Below are 14,399 nucleotides of genomic sequence, written 5' to 3' on the forward strand. Positions count from 1 at the left end.
GTAGCCCCGAATGTTCAAGCATTCTACACGTACACATTCCCAAAGAGCTTGCTTTCTCGAATGCCACAAAATAAACATTTCTTCTCGTAGGCTCGGACATGGGCCTATAACAACTATAGTACGTATAAACATCCCCCATTCCCTCCCCTTCTTCACTAGCTTGTCGGTCTTTTTCAACAAAGTATTTTGAAGACTCAGCCAATTCATCTTGAAATCTTCTAAACATTTCCTTATTGTAGATACAAGAAACATGATACTCCAATGTGGTATGCAATTTCATGGGACGTTTTAGATTAATGGTGACATAATCTTCTTCATTCTCCCTCATGAATTACCTTGCCAATGTTTTTTGGGCATTTTCAATGAATTCCTTCAAACCCGTTGCCGAAGTCACATACTTATCAAAGAAAGAATTCATCCCCTCACTCCTCGATGTACTATTTTGAAATGCCGAAAATTTGTTTCTAGTATATGCAAGAATCCACTTGTGCTTCAACTCATATAACCCATTTAACCATTTATGATCTTGCAAGTGATACTTTTCCACAAACGACGCCCATCTAGCCTCAAAAACACATCCAGTGAGAGATTTATAAATGCAATGGTTGAAGTCTGTCTTGAATTCCGTAAAAGCCGAATAGTAATGAGCTAATTTTTCGGGGAATTTTTGACTAATGTGCCAAGAACACAATAAATGGGTAGTATTCGGGAGTACAACCGCATTAGCGCTTGCCATGGTTTGATCGTGATCCGTGATTATAGTCAATGGAGGATTATTCCCCACACCTTCAAGCCAAGTACGAATAATCCACTCAAAAGTCGACGCGTGTTCATCCCGCATCAATGCAAACCCGAAAATTACCGATTGATAATGATGATTGACTCCGGTAAATGGGACAAATGGCATTGCATACCTATTTATCCGATAAGTGGTATCAAAAGCCATAACATCGCCAAAATTTTGGTAAGCCATTATACATCTCGGATCAATCCATACTAGACACTTCAAGCGATTCTCTTCATCGACTTCGGTCTGAAAAAAATATTTAGAACCACTTTCTTCATTCAACATATGCAACAAGTCCAACCCCGCTTGGGCGTCACTAATCTCAAACCTTTTCTTCCTCTCATCTCTTAACACATTTCTAACATGTTGAACATTGAAACCAACTTTGTCATTACCTCCATGAATGTTACCAATCACATTCATCACTTGACAATTACGAACCCCCGAACCATAAAGCGTTTTAATCAAACTACGGGTCGCGGTGTTGACATGTCTTTCTCATTGTACCAAATTCATCTTACTAGGGGAAACAAGACTGTGGTTGTATACCAATTCACGGCTATTACCTCCCAGTGACGTTTTTTTCTTTTGATAATTGACATACATCCTCACCTTGCACTCGCTTTTAGGAAGAACCTCTCTACGCCGTTTATTTTGACTACTCTCGACGACGACACTTTTTCCATAAAGCCTACAAACATATAAACGACCATATATCTCGTTGTCTTTATTACGATGGCTAGCTTGAATTTTAATAGCAAATCCATTTCGTAAAGCATAAGCCCTAAAATAATGACCGACCTCATCCACACTTTGAAAATTTTGATTCAAATATGGAACTCCCGCCCATCAACATTTTCATACAAATTTGCATACTCTACATTATCATCTTCATCTTCATCCTCACTCTCAACATTATCACTATCATTTTCAACCTCATTTTCATCATTTTCATCTTCAACATCAACCAAATCGTCATCTAAATTAATAAATTCTTCATTTCTATCTACAAAATCATCATCTTCAACATATACAGGGGTTTTAGGTTTTTACTAGTATTTAAATCATCAAGATGTAAATTATGATCAATAACCTCTTTTTTTCATTTTGACGTTTATGACGAAACATACGGGCAAATAATTTATCCGCCATGAAAATGTAAAGTTTAAGACAAGAAATATAACTTAAGTTGACAAAACTACATGAATTTCTTGATGAAAATGCCCAAAATTTGCCTAAATTGATCACTCTCCAAGTAAAATTTTGTTGGGGATTTTTTGTTGGTTTGTGTGGTGAGGAGGGTGTTAGGTTGCTGGGATAAGGGAGCAACACCCCCAACCGCGGAAAATTTCATCGCCCCGTCTTATCCAACCGCGGAAATTTTCTGCGGTCCGTCCCTAATCCCAGGCACCCAATCCCAGGCACCCAATCCCCATCAAATGGCTCAGAATATGTTTGTTATCAACCGGTCTACAACAAACGATTGTTGTAGACCGTTCCCCGTTAAAAAAACCCTGTCCACCACTGCTCTAATAGGAAACAAAATCAAGTGTAAAAAAAAATAATTACACACAAATAGCATGTATGTGGTCTGTATGTAAGTTTGAAGAAGTCATCTTGCACATTTCAACTATATTGTATGATCCAGGCCCTCAAAAATACAGTTTCAGGAAAAAGGACAATAAACGATACAATAGGTCTACATGGTAAAGATGAGCGGGAATATGAATACAAAAAAGAAGCGTTGCCAAGAAACTTGATTGACTATCTACAGAATGCAGAGCCAAGTGAAACATAAATTAAGCATGGATAGTTTTTAAAATAGGCATACATTTGTACAAGAAACTCAAAATTAGTACACTTCTACGTTCCATTGTCCTGCCTTTTTGAGGGACCTTTTGTATTCGGTCCAATCAATACCTGATAATCCATGAACACAAATTAAAAAACTACAATCAAAATGTGATCAAGAGAAGGAAACGCATTGTTAGATTATAAGTCTAAAATACCAGATGCATATTCTGGAGATATGTGATGAAAATGAAGTCATTATGTTGAAATGCCTACCTTCTTTAGCAGCTAAGGTCACCATAATGTCATCGATTCCCTGTTCCATTCCTCTCAAACCACACATATAGATGAAGGTGTTGTCTTTCTTAAGTAATTCCCAGAGCTCTTCTGCGTATTCAGCCATTCTAGTCTGGATGTACATTTTTTCTCCTTTTGCGTTTGTTTGTTCTCTGCTCACTGCAAAGTCAAGTCTAAAGTTTTCTGGTTTCTTCTCTTGCATTTTCTCAAATTCCTGTCCCCAAAACAACAAGAATGATGTTAAATTCACTCCAGTTGGTGAAAATGTAAATTGTATAAAGTGATATTTAAGTTGAGAATTTTTTACCTCCTTGTAGAGCAACGAGCTACTTGTGGGCACACCCAAGAAAAGCCATGCCAAACCATTGAACTGCATTGATTAAGATTCGAGTTACTTATCTATGTATTACTGATAAAATTGTCGGTTCTACATATACATGACAGATGGAGGGCTTAAAGATTAATAGTATTCGTTTACGAATAAAAAGATATAAAAAGTTCAGCACATTGCTTGTTTATTCCATTAATATCACTTCTTGGTGATGGGATGGAGAAAAGTTCCTATCTTTTTTGTGCCTTTCTGTGCAATGTCAGAATATACAAGGTCAAAAGGTTTTGAAGTACGAACCTGGTAATCATCGTGCTTCTCAAAGAACATTTTCCACAAGAAGGATCTGAAAGGTGCAATTCCAGTTCCAGTAGCAAGCTGTATTCATAAATAAAAAAGTAAGTAAAAGAAGATTCTAACGTATTAAACTGAAAAGTTGCAATACTAGAATGTGCAATAGCAGTATTTTCACATTTCAATGATCAATTTCGGAGCAGTATTACCATAACAACAGTTGCATTGGGATCCTTAGGCATAAGCATTTCTTTTCCTACAGGTCCAGTTATCTTAACATCAGCCCCTGGCTTCAAGTCACCTGAAATATGAGGGTATCAGTTTTAGAAAGTCTATCAAATTGTTAGGAGGACAAGTTTTTTTCACTCAAATTTATATTTTGAGGTGAAACAAAAACATAGTATAATAAGACCAATTTCCATCAATCGAAAGAATAATTGCATACTTACACAGGAAATTTGAGCAAACTCCTTTAACTACTTCACCTTGGTCATTGGTATAGACAAGCCTTTTGACACACAATGAAACCTGTAAAATGTTGAATTCAAGCCTTATGCAAAACGAGGAACATTGAAGGGAACAGCACAAAGAATATAACATTATTCGTAATTGATAATGAGCTCAAACTGCAAAAATGGTGCCTCGAAACATAATGATCATGCTCCAAAAAATTGTGTGTGTTAAACTTCAATAGAATATGTAATTCATTATGGGCTGGTTTAATTCTGAACTATGAAACTTGATGATCATGATAATCCAATGTTGTTATAGCTTGACTCTGATAAAACATGAACCATGAAATGGGATTATAGATATTACAGTCTTGGAATCGCCAAAGTCTCCAAGAGCACTGCTAGCAATTGAGTACAACCTGAGCTTGTGAGGCTTCCCATTCTTGTCTTCACCGTCAGCAATAATCCCGATGGATTGCCCTTCCTTGTATGGCACTTCCCCTATTAGATAAAATCCCAATCAACAAATGGATACAACTTCTAGTTAATTACTAGATAATTACGTTATAACACATAGTCACAGATACAACTTCTCTTCATGATCAAGAATCCAAAGGGAAAATTACAAATTAACCCCCAAATTACTAGAAACTACACAGTCACAGATACAACTTCTCATCATAATCAAGAATCCAAAGGAAAAATGTGAACAAACAGACCTTCAGTGCTGAAGACCATATGCCATGTCTCGCCAGGAGCATCATCGCCAGTGATCTTAGTGTTAAGAAGGCATTTACCGACATAAGGTTCCTTGGGCTTGAATTTATTAGTAATCACACCTTCATCTACTTTTTTGGAAACCTTCTCAACTTTAGCTGGAGCCTCAGTTGTCACCTGAGCTCTGATCAATGCCACTTTACTGCGACTAGATACATTTCTATATGTCAAAGGAACCTACAGCATTAAAACACTATATCAAAACCAGCAGGAAATGTAAAAATGTGCAACACATACAAAACCCGAAAATGAAATGAAACGGCTTGATTAATCCGAATATGACATGAAAATAGCAATTTTCTCAAAATCATATTTCTTTAAACTTATTCATTCATTTTTATCAAATTTTAAAACGGAGACGCGGAGAAACACAAACACAATCTGGAACCCGAAATTGTCACGAGTTCAGAACATAGGCAAAAAATAGAAAAGAACAGATAATAAAAATATGGATACCTTGGCAAAGCTAAGTCTATCAGTAGATAAAATAGATGTTCCTGATGAAATGGAAGTAGTTTTAGAGGAAGGGAGAGAAACTGCAGCAGTAAATGCAGTAGCCATTGTTGTAAATGAGAGAAAATATTAATGTACTTTGACACCAGTGAAGTTGTAAGTACAGAAGAAGAGAGATGAGTTGAGAGTTGATCATAAATCGGGTGGAGGAGATTCTTAAGACAAATGCAGTGGCGGGTGTGAGGATAAGAAAATACTTTGATAATTAGTTTTCTTCCCAACAAATATTCAGATTTAAATTTTGTTTTGAAATAAAAAATCAGAATTACAATGAGAAGATGTACATATTTTAAAAGACGACTAAGTTATAGTTATAATTATACGTACAAACATCATAGACTTTTTAAAATTAAGAATCACGGGCACCAACCATTTACAAGTAAAGTAAATGAATGGGCAAACATCTCACCAAACCATATAGTCAAACACACGGAAGCCCTCCCTCCCACTAACATTCCAACTTCCAACACTTGTTCCCCTTATTCCTCATTGAAGTAAAATCGTCATATTAGTAAGGTTAACTAATGTGTAATTCTTGCAAAACAAATTCATAAATATTGATCCATAACACAACAATGGTTAAACTCTGAGTCCATTGGGTTTCCACTTTCCAACTTGTCCTTGAGAATGAAAGATGCAACCTATACTCACTGTCCAAGCTCCTCAATGTTCTCTTCTATTTGTATTTCCAGGCCCAGACCTTGGACAGGTCCAGAGTAAAGACGCCAGAATAAAATCAGAATTCTGAATAAATAAAAAATTATCTTCTTCCGAATCTTAGTTGAGATTACCATACGGTTTAACTTGTAAGTTAGAATCGAAACCTTTGCAGTCCAGTAGTAAATAGATAAAGTTGTATACACTGTCACTAGTTTAGCACACAACATCTTATATCATCAGGTCAATCCCAACCACATCTATTTTACTTTTGGCCAAACTGGTGCCGAAAATTAAAGATCTTATGAATGCATAGATAGATATGCTTTTCTGACCTGCAAGTCTCGAATGAAAAAAATCCACAGCTACTACACAATTATAATCACCGAAGCCCGCAAAAAATATATCATTGAAAGAATCAACAGTTCTACTTGATTTATATTCACCCATAAGGTCACACGGTGTACCGACAAAAGATTGTCCTGATATACGAACGAAAAAAAAAACGTAGCAGCTACATGATCAATATTCCAAATATCCTCCCATACCGACAAAGAAATTTATGTACCAAAAAAACTTTTTATTACAGTGTAGAAGTGATACTGACAAACTTTGACCAATGAAAAACCTCAATGTTACATTTACAAACATCGATACCCGACAAAAGTTATACCAACGCAAAACTTCTTTATACCAATGAGAGCTCGAGATACTGTAGACTACACTTGCCAATTCCGACAACATACCAAAGAAACACTTACAACACTGCATAGTCTACAACTCACCGTATCCTGAAAAAGACGATGTGCTCCACATAATAGATTCCGGTGCTTTACTTTCCAACCCCAAAACATGCCCTCAAACTATCAGTTTTCAAGTGATAAACTAACTTCCAAAAGAGAGAGAGAGAGAGAGCATATTACCACATGCAATTGGCAAAACATCCCAAATAAATCAACAGTAACAATATTTTGCATGTTATATGAAATTGTCAGATCCTGCAATATGAACTCTCTTATTATCATCATTAATGGGTATTCATTAGTAAAAGCCTACAAGGGTTGTTTCCAAAAAAGTGCAGGACCACTGCATCAACAGGTAAGTAGATTCCAAATGTTAAGATTTAGGACAGACATTATATGTCCCAATGCGAACTGTCATACTTGGCACATAATTAGAGCACAGTTACACTTGGGACAATTTTTTTAAAAATAAATTGCAAACAAATACAGACACTGCTTGTGGAAATAAACATGCAAACAATGAAAGACTCTTGTATTTCTCTACGAGAAACCCTAATCATTCACAATAGAGGACTATTGTCTATGTTATTTCATTAACTAAATTTTGATCATAGCTAACGTCATCATGAAGCTTGATTTGCAAGTGTAACTGTTACAAATTGTAATCTAGTATACTAATATATATCCGATAACTAGACATATCACAATCCAAAATAAATATCTTTAGCCTACTAATACCCTTTCCGCAAACATGACAGTTACACTCCAGATATGGTTTAAGCTTTTTAAACATTTTTTAATTAAATTTCAAATGGAAACATAACTTATCTGCATGATCTATAACATGAAGATATAACAGTGCAAAATCCAAATCTTATCAAGATTCTTGCAGAAAGGTCATTCATAACGGAATACTAAAACTTTATTCCTAGGAAAAACACAAAAACAATGAACCTCAGAAACAATACACAGCCAAACAAGAAATTAATCTCTGCAGCTAGCTCATACGTCAGCTCAAGCATGAAGTAACATTAAAAAGAAAATTATATTCCATAAAACTAAATTTTCAACAGAACTTGTTTCTAGACAAGTTTAATGTCAACTGTAATAAAGAAATATAAAAATGTGAACAAGAAATCGCCAAAAAGAAAAATATCCATCTAGGAAACTATAGGATGACAATAATCTTATGTACTCTCCATGAGATATAGCAGAAAAATAAAAGAGTGAGGTTTACGCCGCAAACTGCAGACATCATTTTACCTTTGCCGAACTTAATGGAAACCTCTTGAACCTCTGGACTGATACAGCTCCAACCTGCCTCTAGCCTCCTGTAACAATAATTCCACCTTTTCATCTTGAGTCAAGACTGGTTGCTTTGATGCCCATTCAAGCACAGTAAGCACCTCCGCTTGAGCCAAGTCTTCGCTGTCAGGTACATTCAGTGCAATGTAGCACAAGAGAGTCAATGCTGAAATTTGAACAATTTGCTCGCCAAAATACACAAGTTGGATCAAATGCTTTGCACCACCAGCACTGATTATCGCCTTGGAGTGGTCAAGGTGAAGATAGTTATCAGGACTGGCAAACTTTGTTAGGGCAATGCAGGCTTCCCTAGAAATCTCACCTTCACGTTCATCAAGAAGTTTGACCAATGGGCATATCATCCTTGTCTCTGTGGCTCGGAAAGTCCTAGCCAAGTTCCCAATAGCTTTAACACAAGGAATAAGCAAATCTGATTCAGCTTTTTCGATGATCATAAATAATTGATCAATGACAGCTTTGCAAGCTGGAGCATTAGGCTTAAATGCCGCTCTTCTCAATTCAGAATCTTGCTCCGCCACTGCAGTGATCTCCATTAATGCCATAGCTGAATCATACTTAACTTCTTCAGGTCCCTTCTCCAAAAGCACAGCAAAACATAACAAAGCTCTCGACTCAGTGATGCTACGACAAATAGGCGAGTTCCCTTTGGCGAGTTTACAGAGAGCCCTTGCTGTCATTTTTTTCAAATAAGCCTTGGTAACTGGATCCTCCAATTCCCTCCCTTTAATACTAGTACCAGAGAGTGAAAGGCTCTGCTGATGGTGATGACCAGGATTATGTTTCACATTGCCATTATTATCACCCTTGGCAGTATTAGATTGGTTCGCCATGTCATTGGTCTTAGGTTTAGGGTTACCATTCATGGCCATAGTTGTAGTGACAACATTATGCATCTGGCTGGGATTTTTATTTCCCATTGGATGCAATACTTTACTAGGCTTCTCATCATCAACTGGCTTCACAACAACATTACTTCCAGTACTATTCGAACTATTACTAGCCAAAACAACAGCATGAATTGAATTAGACTTGTTACTAGTAATAGCATACTTACTATGTTCTTGAACAGTCTCAAAAGCAAGATGACCAACAAGCAATCTGATTATATTATGCTGAGCAAAAAGATCTTGACATTTCGGATAATGTTCAGCAAGTTCAGAAACAGCCCAAGCCACCACAGCCTGCACTTTCATAGGACCTTCTTTCAAAATCTTCGCAAACACGGAACAAACACCAGCCTGAACCATATGTTCGACACTCTCCCGATCTTTCCCTAAAAGCCCAATTGCCTTAGCAGCATTCTCCTGACCTTCCAATTTCCCTTCTTTCACCAACTTCAACAATGGCCCAACCCCACATTCCTCAATTATCAACTTCCCATATCGATCATTATCCCGAGCAAGCGAAACAAGCGAAGCAGCTGCATCACACCTATCATCCAAAGAACCAGTAGACAAAATTGCAATCTGCTCCCAAATCAAACACAAAATTGGCTCATTCGCCGCAATTGGAGGCAACCCTAAGTACTCATCATCTCTACTCTCACCCGAAGCCGAAACCCGAAGAAGCCAAGAAACATCCCCAATAGAATTCTCAAGCTGAGCAGCCATTTTTCGAAAAGCAGCAGTAGGAATAATAGTAAAAACCCTCTTAACAATCCCATGAGCCTTACATTTCTGAACTAAAACAAGGGCTTTTTCAAGTACCTGATCAGTATCATCAATTATACGGCGCGTGGGCCTCTCATAAAGCTCGCTACTTGCACGCGCCGCCTGTCTTAAAAGCCCAGCAAGCTTTTCGGTCTTAGATTTAAGCTCAGCACAATCTTGCTTAAAAGATGAAGAAGCTTCATCAGCTGATTTGATCACTTGGTCTGCTAATTGGATCGGCTTTGCCAAGATCTGTTTCACAATCTCAGCCATAGATATAAATACAAGCTATAGATACACAAGGGTTTTCAAGAAATGTACTTACAGTGCACGGATCAACAAAAAGCGAACACTTTCTGATACCCTTTTGGATTTTATGAAATGGGCGTGGAGTGAATTTCGGAGAAAATAAAGAAAGATCGGAAAGATTTAAGGGTGAAAATGTAACGGAGGTTGGGAAAATAAGGAGACTCTTGAGAAGAGTCACCGGAAATAAACGAGGTCAAACTGGTTCATAACATTACATTACTGTCAATATTATTACCAAATGTATTTGTACTACTGTTTTACAGCTGTCTTGATACTTGTTTATTTTGCCGTCCCCATTCTATTAACCAATAATATTGGGGGAAATCTTTTTTATGAAAATAGAATCTTTGATAAATAAAAAAGGTTCTGTATAAGTATCATAGAACGGTAACAAGGTAAAAAATGATATTCCCTGGGTTGTGTAAAAAATGATACTTTCTCGGTTGTTTGAAATTTTTGCACGTAGTGTAAAGTGTTTTGATTGAATGGTAAAAATAATTATATTTAAGAATTTTTTTTAAAATTTTAATGCAAGTTATATATTTCAATAAAAAAAGAAAATTTTTAAAAAATATTATTTTTACTATATAGTCAAAAGTACTTGGAGATGTGTGTAGTTAAATGTCAAATATCAAAAAATAAAAGAAGTACGAGGTGGTTCTGGTTTAGTACGTCAAGAAAAAATGCCTGTTTGCACTAGGATGTGCAACAATACCTTTATATCGGTCATTTATTTAGTTTTATTTAAAATAAGTTATATTCGGTAAAGTCTTAAAAAGTGGATAAATAAATTAATTTTTTTCTAGACAGTCCAAATGAGAAAAATTCCTTGCATGTCTTGAAAAATGGCAGTGAGATTCATATACATAGTAGAAGTATTTATTTTATTTATGAATTAATGATGATAGCCTATAATAATATAGGCCCAATAACAAAGGTCCAAGTACAAGAGCCCACGGAGTACTCAGCTTTGACCTTGAGGAGCCCAGGACATGTGGCAACATCCCTACCATCCAGGTACCCGGGATCCAGAACGTTCCTACGGTCCGGATCTGATAGTACTCTGACGCATTCAGCTTTGACCTTGAGGAGACCAGGACACGTGGCAACATCACCACCGTCCAGGTACCCGGGATCCAGAACGTTCCTACGGTCCGGATCTGATAGTACTCTGACGCGTCCCAGACGTCCAGATGCCCTACAGTCCAAAAGGCAAACCTACGGTCCAGATTAAAGAGTGCGAACCCCTAAACCCTAGGGGGAGGCCTATAAAAGGTAGAACAGAAGGAAGGTTACAGGTTATAATCTTACATACTCTCTCTCTCACCTATACTTACATGCACACATGTACACCCCATAAATATATTCCCATAATCCCCACTTTGCCCTTCTTCTCCTTAAAAACCCTTTCTCATTCTCACGCCGGAGGTGCCGCGGGGATGCCACCCCCCTCCGGTTCTGTTTTGTAGGTTCCCACCCTACAGCTACACCGCACGCCGCCGTCGTCGCCGTCTAAAAGGAGTTTGAGTCCGGGCCCTGCAAGGAGAAGGCCCCGGGGTGATTAGGGATTATCATTGACGCTAGAAGGAGGAGCCGAACCTCCGCCCAAGGGTGTTCATATCCGCAACTCCTGCCCCACCCAGAAGCTCGGAATACCATCCCCCAGTAAGAGCACCACTACCAAGCTCTTAGATCTATTTTTTACGAATTTTATTACTTTGAGTTTGTAGTACTATTGAATAACCATGACTACGAGAAAGAGCAAAGCGGCCGTTTCTGCCTCTTTCCTTCCGCCTCCTCCCTAACCCAGGGATGGAGACATGGAAGATCTGGACGAAGGGTTCCCCATAACCCAGACTCCCTCTCAAAATCTCCAACCAGGAGACCAGAGAATAGTTATTGAAAAAGCTGCCCACAAGCACACTGGGGCCCCCACCAACCCATGGGGAAGCATGACCCCGGAACAGATACAGGCGGCAATGGACCTGTGGAAGGAAAAGCATGACGCCAAACCTGAGACCCGCCCAGGGGATCAGCGAGAACGGTCCGGTGAACGGTCCGGAGAATCTCGGGGATCCGTCTTCGACCGGATCGCAAAGAATTTAAAGAAGCCACCAGAGGATGCCAGAGATGAAATAAAAAGAGCTTCCATCCGTGAGAGAATCCGGAAAGAAGAAGAGGTTAAAGCCCAGGAAGCTATAGAAAGGAGAGTCCGGGAAGAAGAGGCCAAGCTAAAGAGAAAAGCACACCGGATTCATGTTTCTTCAGACTCGGAGCCAGAGAAAGAATCCAAGCAAGAACAAATGGCCCGGGTCCTTCGGGACCTTAAAAGAAAAGTGGAAGGCGAAATGGAAGTAGGAGCGGCAGCCACCCCGTTCACGAAGAAACTGGAATCCACCCCCAGAGAATCAGGGCTGAAGCACTTCAATTTTGACTCTTTTGATGGACTGGCCGACCCCGAGGAGCATCTGAACTATTTCGAGCAAATATCTAATATTTATGATTACAGCGACCTGACTAGATGCCGATTTTTCGCATCAACGTTGAAGGGGGGCGCTCAGAAATGGTTCAGCCGCATCCCATCTCGGAGTGTGGACTCCTGGAAAGACTTCCGCGAGATATTTTTGAAAAGATTCAGGGCCAACCGGATGAACGAGCTGCAGATGTGTCATCTAGAAACAATCCAGCAAAGAAGCAAGGAGCCCCTCCCGGAATTCATCAAAAGATTCCAGGAAGCAGTCAACCAACTCTCCAACTTAGAAGAAAAGGAGGCAGTGAACATTTTTCGAAGAAACTTGCACCCGATATCTTGTGAAGGCTATGTTAAAGACTTGATTCATAGGGAGCCCCAGAGCCTAGCGTCGGCATACGCACTGGCACCAAAGTTCATAAAGGAAAATGATTTCCTCAAATCAATGAAGATGAATAGAAGAATACATGATGATGATGACTCTCCGGAGCAACGCTCTTCATCCCGGAGAGACAAAAGATACAAGTTTGACAGACAAGCCAACTACATTCAGCAGTCCCGGGGAACCCCACCCCGGGATACGTACCCCGACCCAAGAAAGAATGAAAGGAAACCAAAGACCAAGAAGGAACCCAAGCCGGAATCGGAGTGGACACCACTCAACAGGCCCCGGGCCGACATTTTGCGCGAAGTCAAGGGCAAGCCATTTTACTATCCACCAAAACCCTTGCTGGCGCCTCCCGAAAACAGGGCCTGGGACAAGCATTGTGGCTATCACGAGGATCATGGCCATACCACTGAAAACTGTTTCTCCCTCAAGATGTTCATAGAAGACCAGATCAAGAAAGGAAACATGAACCAGTATCTTCAAAGGGGGACAAATGACAAAGACAGAGCCCCGGGAAGAGGCAAAAATGTGGTGAATGTTGTTTTCGGAGGCACAGCCTCTCCGCCCCGGAGCCCAAACCCGGAAAATGATGTGATGATGATCCAGAGTCTGGATGACGAGCCGATCTACTTCTCCTACTCTGATTATGAGGGGCTCGATCTGGACCACAATTTGGCATTGGTGGTGACCCTTGACGTCGCAAACAACGAGGTAAAAAAAATTTTAGTTGACAACGGTTCCTCTGCTAATATTGTATTCGAGCATACACTTAACAGGATGGAGCTCGGACACCTCCGAATGGACCCCTGTCTTGAAGATCCCTTGTACGGATTTGGGAACAGGATGATTCCAATCCGGGGCATCATTTATCTCCCCATCATCTTTGGAACCGCACCCCGGCAGGTCTCTCATATGATGAAGTTCTATGTGATAAGCGCAACCTCCTCATACAACATGATCCTTGGAAGGCCCACTATCACCAAGCTCAGGGTGAACCCCTCAACTATTCACTTGAAACTCAAATTCCCCACCCCGGGAGGCGTTGGAGAACTGAAAGGAGACAGGGAAATGGCAGGTAAATGCTATGGTCATGCATTTGTCATGGCAGAAATGGAACCGGAAAACCGGAAGAAGATAATATCCCTACCCAAAGGACAAAGCAGAAAGAAGCATCGAGAGCACCTTAGTAAAAGGGCCCGTTTGGATGTGAATATGATTAAAGACTCCGGGTATGGCGTAACCAACGCTGATGCCCGAATTCAGATATTTGTAGAAAGCAAGGAGAAGACGAAGGTAGAACCTGCCCAACAGACAATCGAGGTAGATTTGGAACCCGGGAACCCCACCCGGAAAATCAAGATTGGCAAAGGCCTGGAAACCACATTCCAGAAGGAGCTCATTGATCTACTAAAGGAATATGCTGACGTATTCGCTTGGGCCCCAGAAGATATGCCGGGGATCGATGAATCTGTAGCCATGCACAGCCTGGACGTAGATCCAAAGCAAAAATCAATCAAGCAAAAACGGAGGAACTTTGCCCCGGAAAGACAACAGGCAATCGACCAAAAAGTCAAAAAGTTGCTAAAAGCAGACATAATCTGTGAAATTAAGTATCCGG

General features: G+C 39.5%; 3 protein-coding genes across 3 annotated transcripts; all 3 read right to left on the reverse strand.

The window, feature by feature from the left end:
• Positions 1 to 331: 331 nt before the first annotated feature.
• LOC141718326 (protein FAR1-RELATED SEQUENCE 5-like) lies at positions 332 to 1,210 on the reverse strand. Its single transcript, XM_074520710.1, has one exon. It carries the CDS (start codon positions 1,208 to 1,210, stop codon positions 332 to 334), a length of 879 nt encoding a protein of 292 aa, XP_074376811.1.
• Positions 1,211 to 2,385: 1,175 nt separating this feature from the next.
• On the reverse strand, positions 2,386 to 5,418 carry LOC141717767 (ferredoxin--NADP reductase, leaf-type isozyme, chloroplastic). The gene is made up of 9 exons (XM_074519963.1): positions 5,183 to 5,418; positions 4,669 to 4,903; positions 4,317 to 4,450; positions 3,947 to 4,025; positions 3,707 to 3,798; positions 3,504 to 3,581; positions 3,183 to 3,245; positions 2,855 to 3,089; positions 2,386 to 2,707 (listed from the first exon to the last, which is right to left on the reverse strand). Exons 1-9 carry the CDS (start codon positions 5,285 to 5,287, stop codon positions 2,640 to 2,642), a joined length of 1,089 nt encoding a protein of 362 aa, XP_074376064.1. The 5' UTR covers positions 5,288 to 5,418; the 3' UTR covers positions 2,386 to 2,639.
• Positions 5,419 to 7,665: 2,247 nt separating this feature from the next.
• On the reverse strand, positions 7,666 to 10,153 carry LOC141717766 (uncharacterized). The gene has a single exon (XM_074519961.1). It carries the CDS (start codon positions 9,885 to 9,887, stop codon positions 7,914 to 7,916), a length of 1,974 nt encoding a protein of 657 aa, XP_074376062.1. The 5' UTR covers positions 9,888 to 10,153; the 3' UTR covers positions 7,666 to 7,913.
• Between the last annotated feature and the right edge of the window lie 4,246 nt (positions 10,154 to 14,399).

This window comes from Apium graveolens, chromosome 4, assembly GCF_009905375.1.
Source record: "Apium graveolens cultivar Ventura chromosome 4, ASM990537v1, whole genome shotgun sequence".
NCBI lineage: Eukaryota > Viridiplantae > Streptophyta > Magnoliopsida > Apiales > Apiaceae > Apium > Apium graveolens.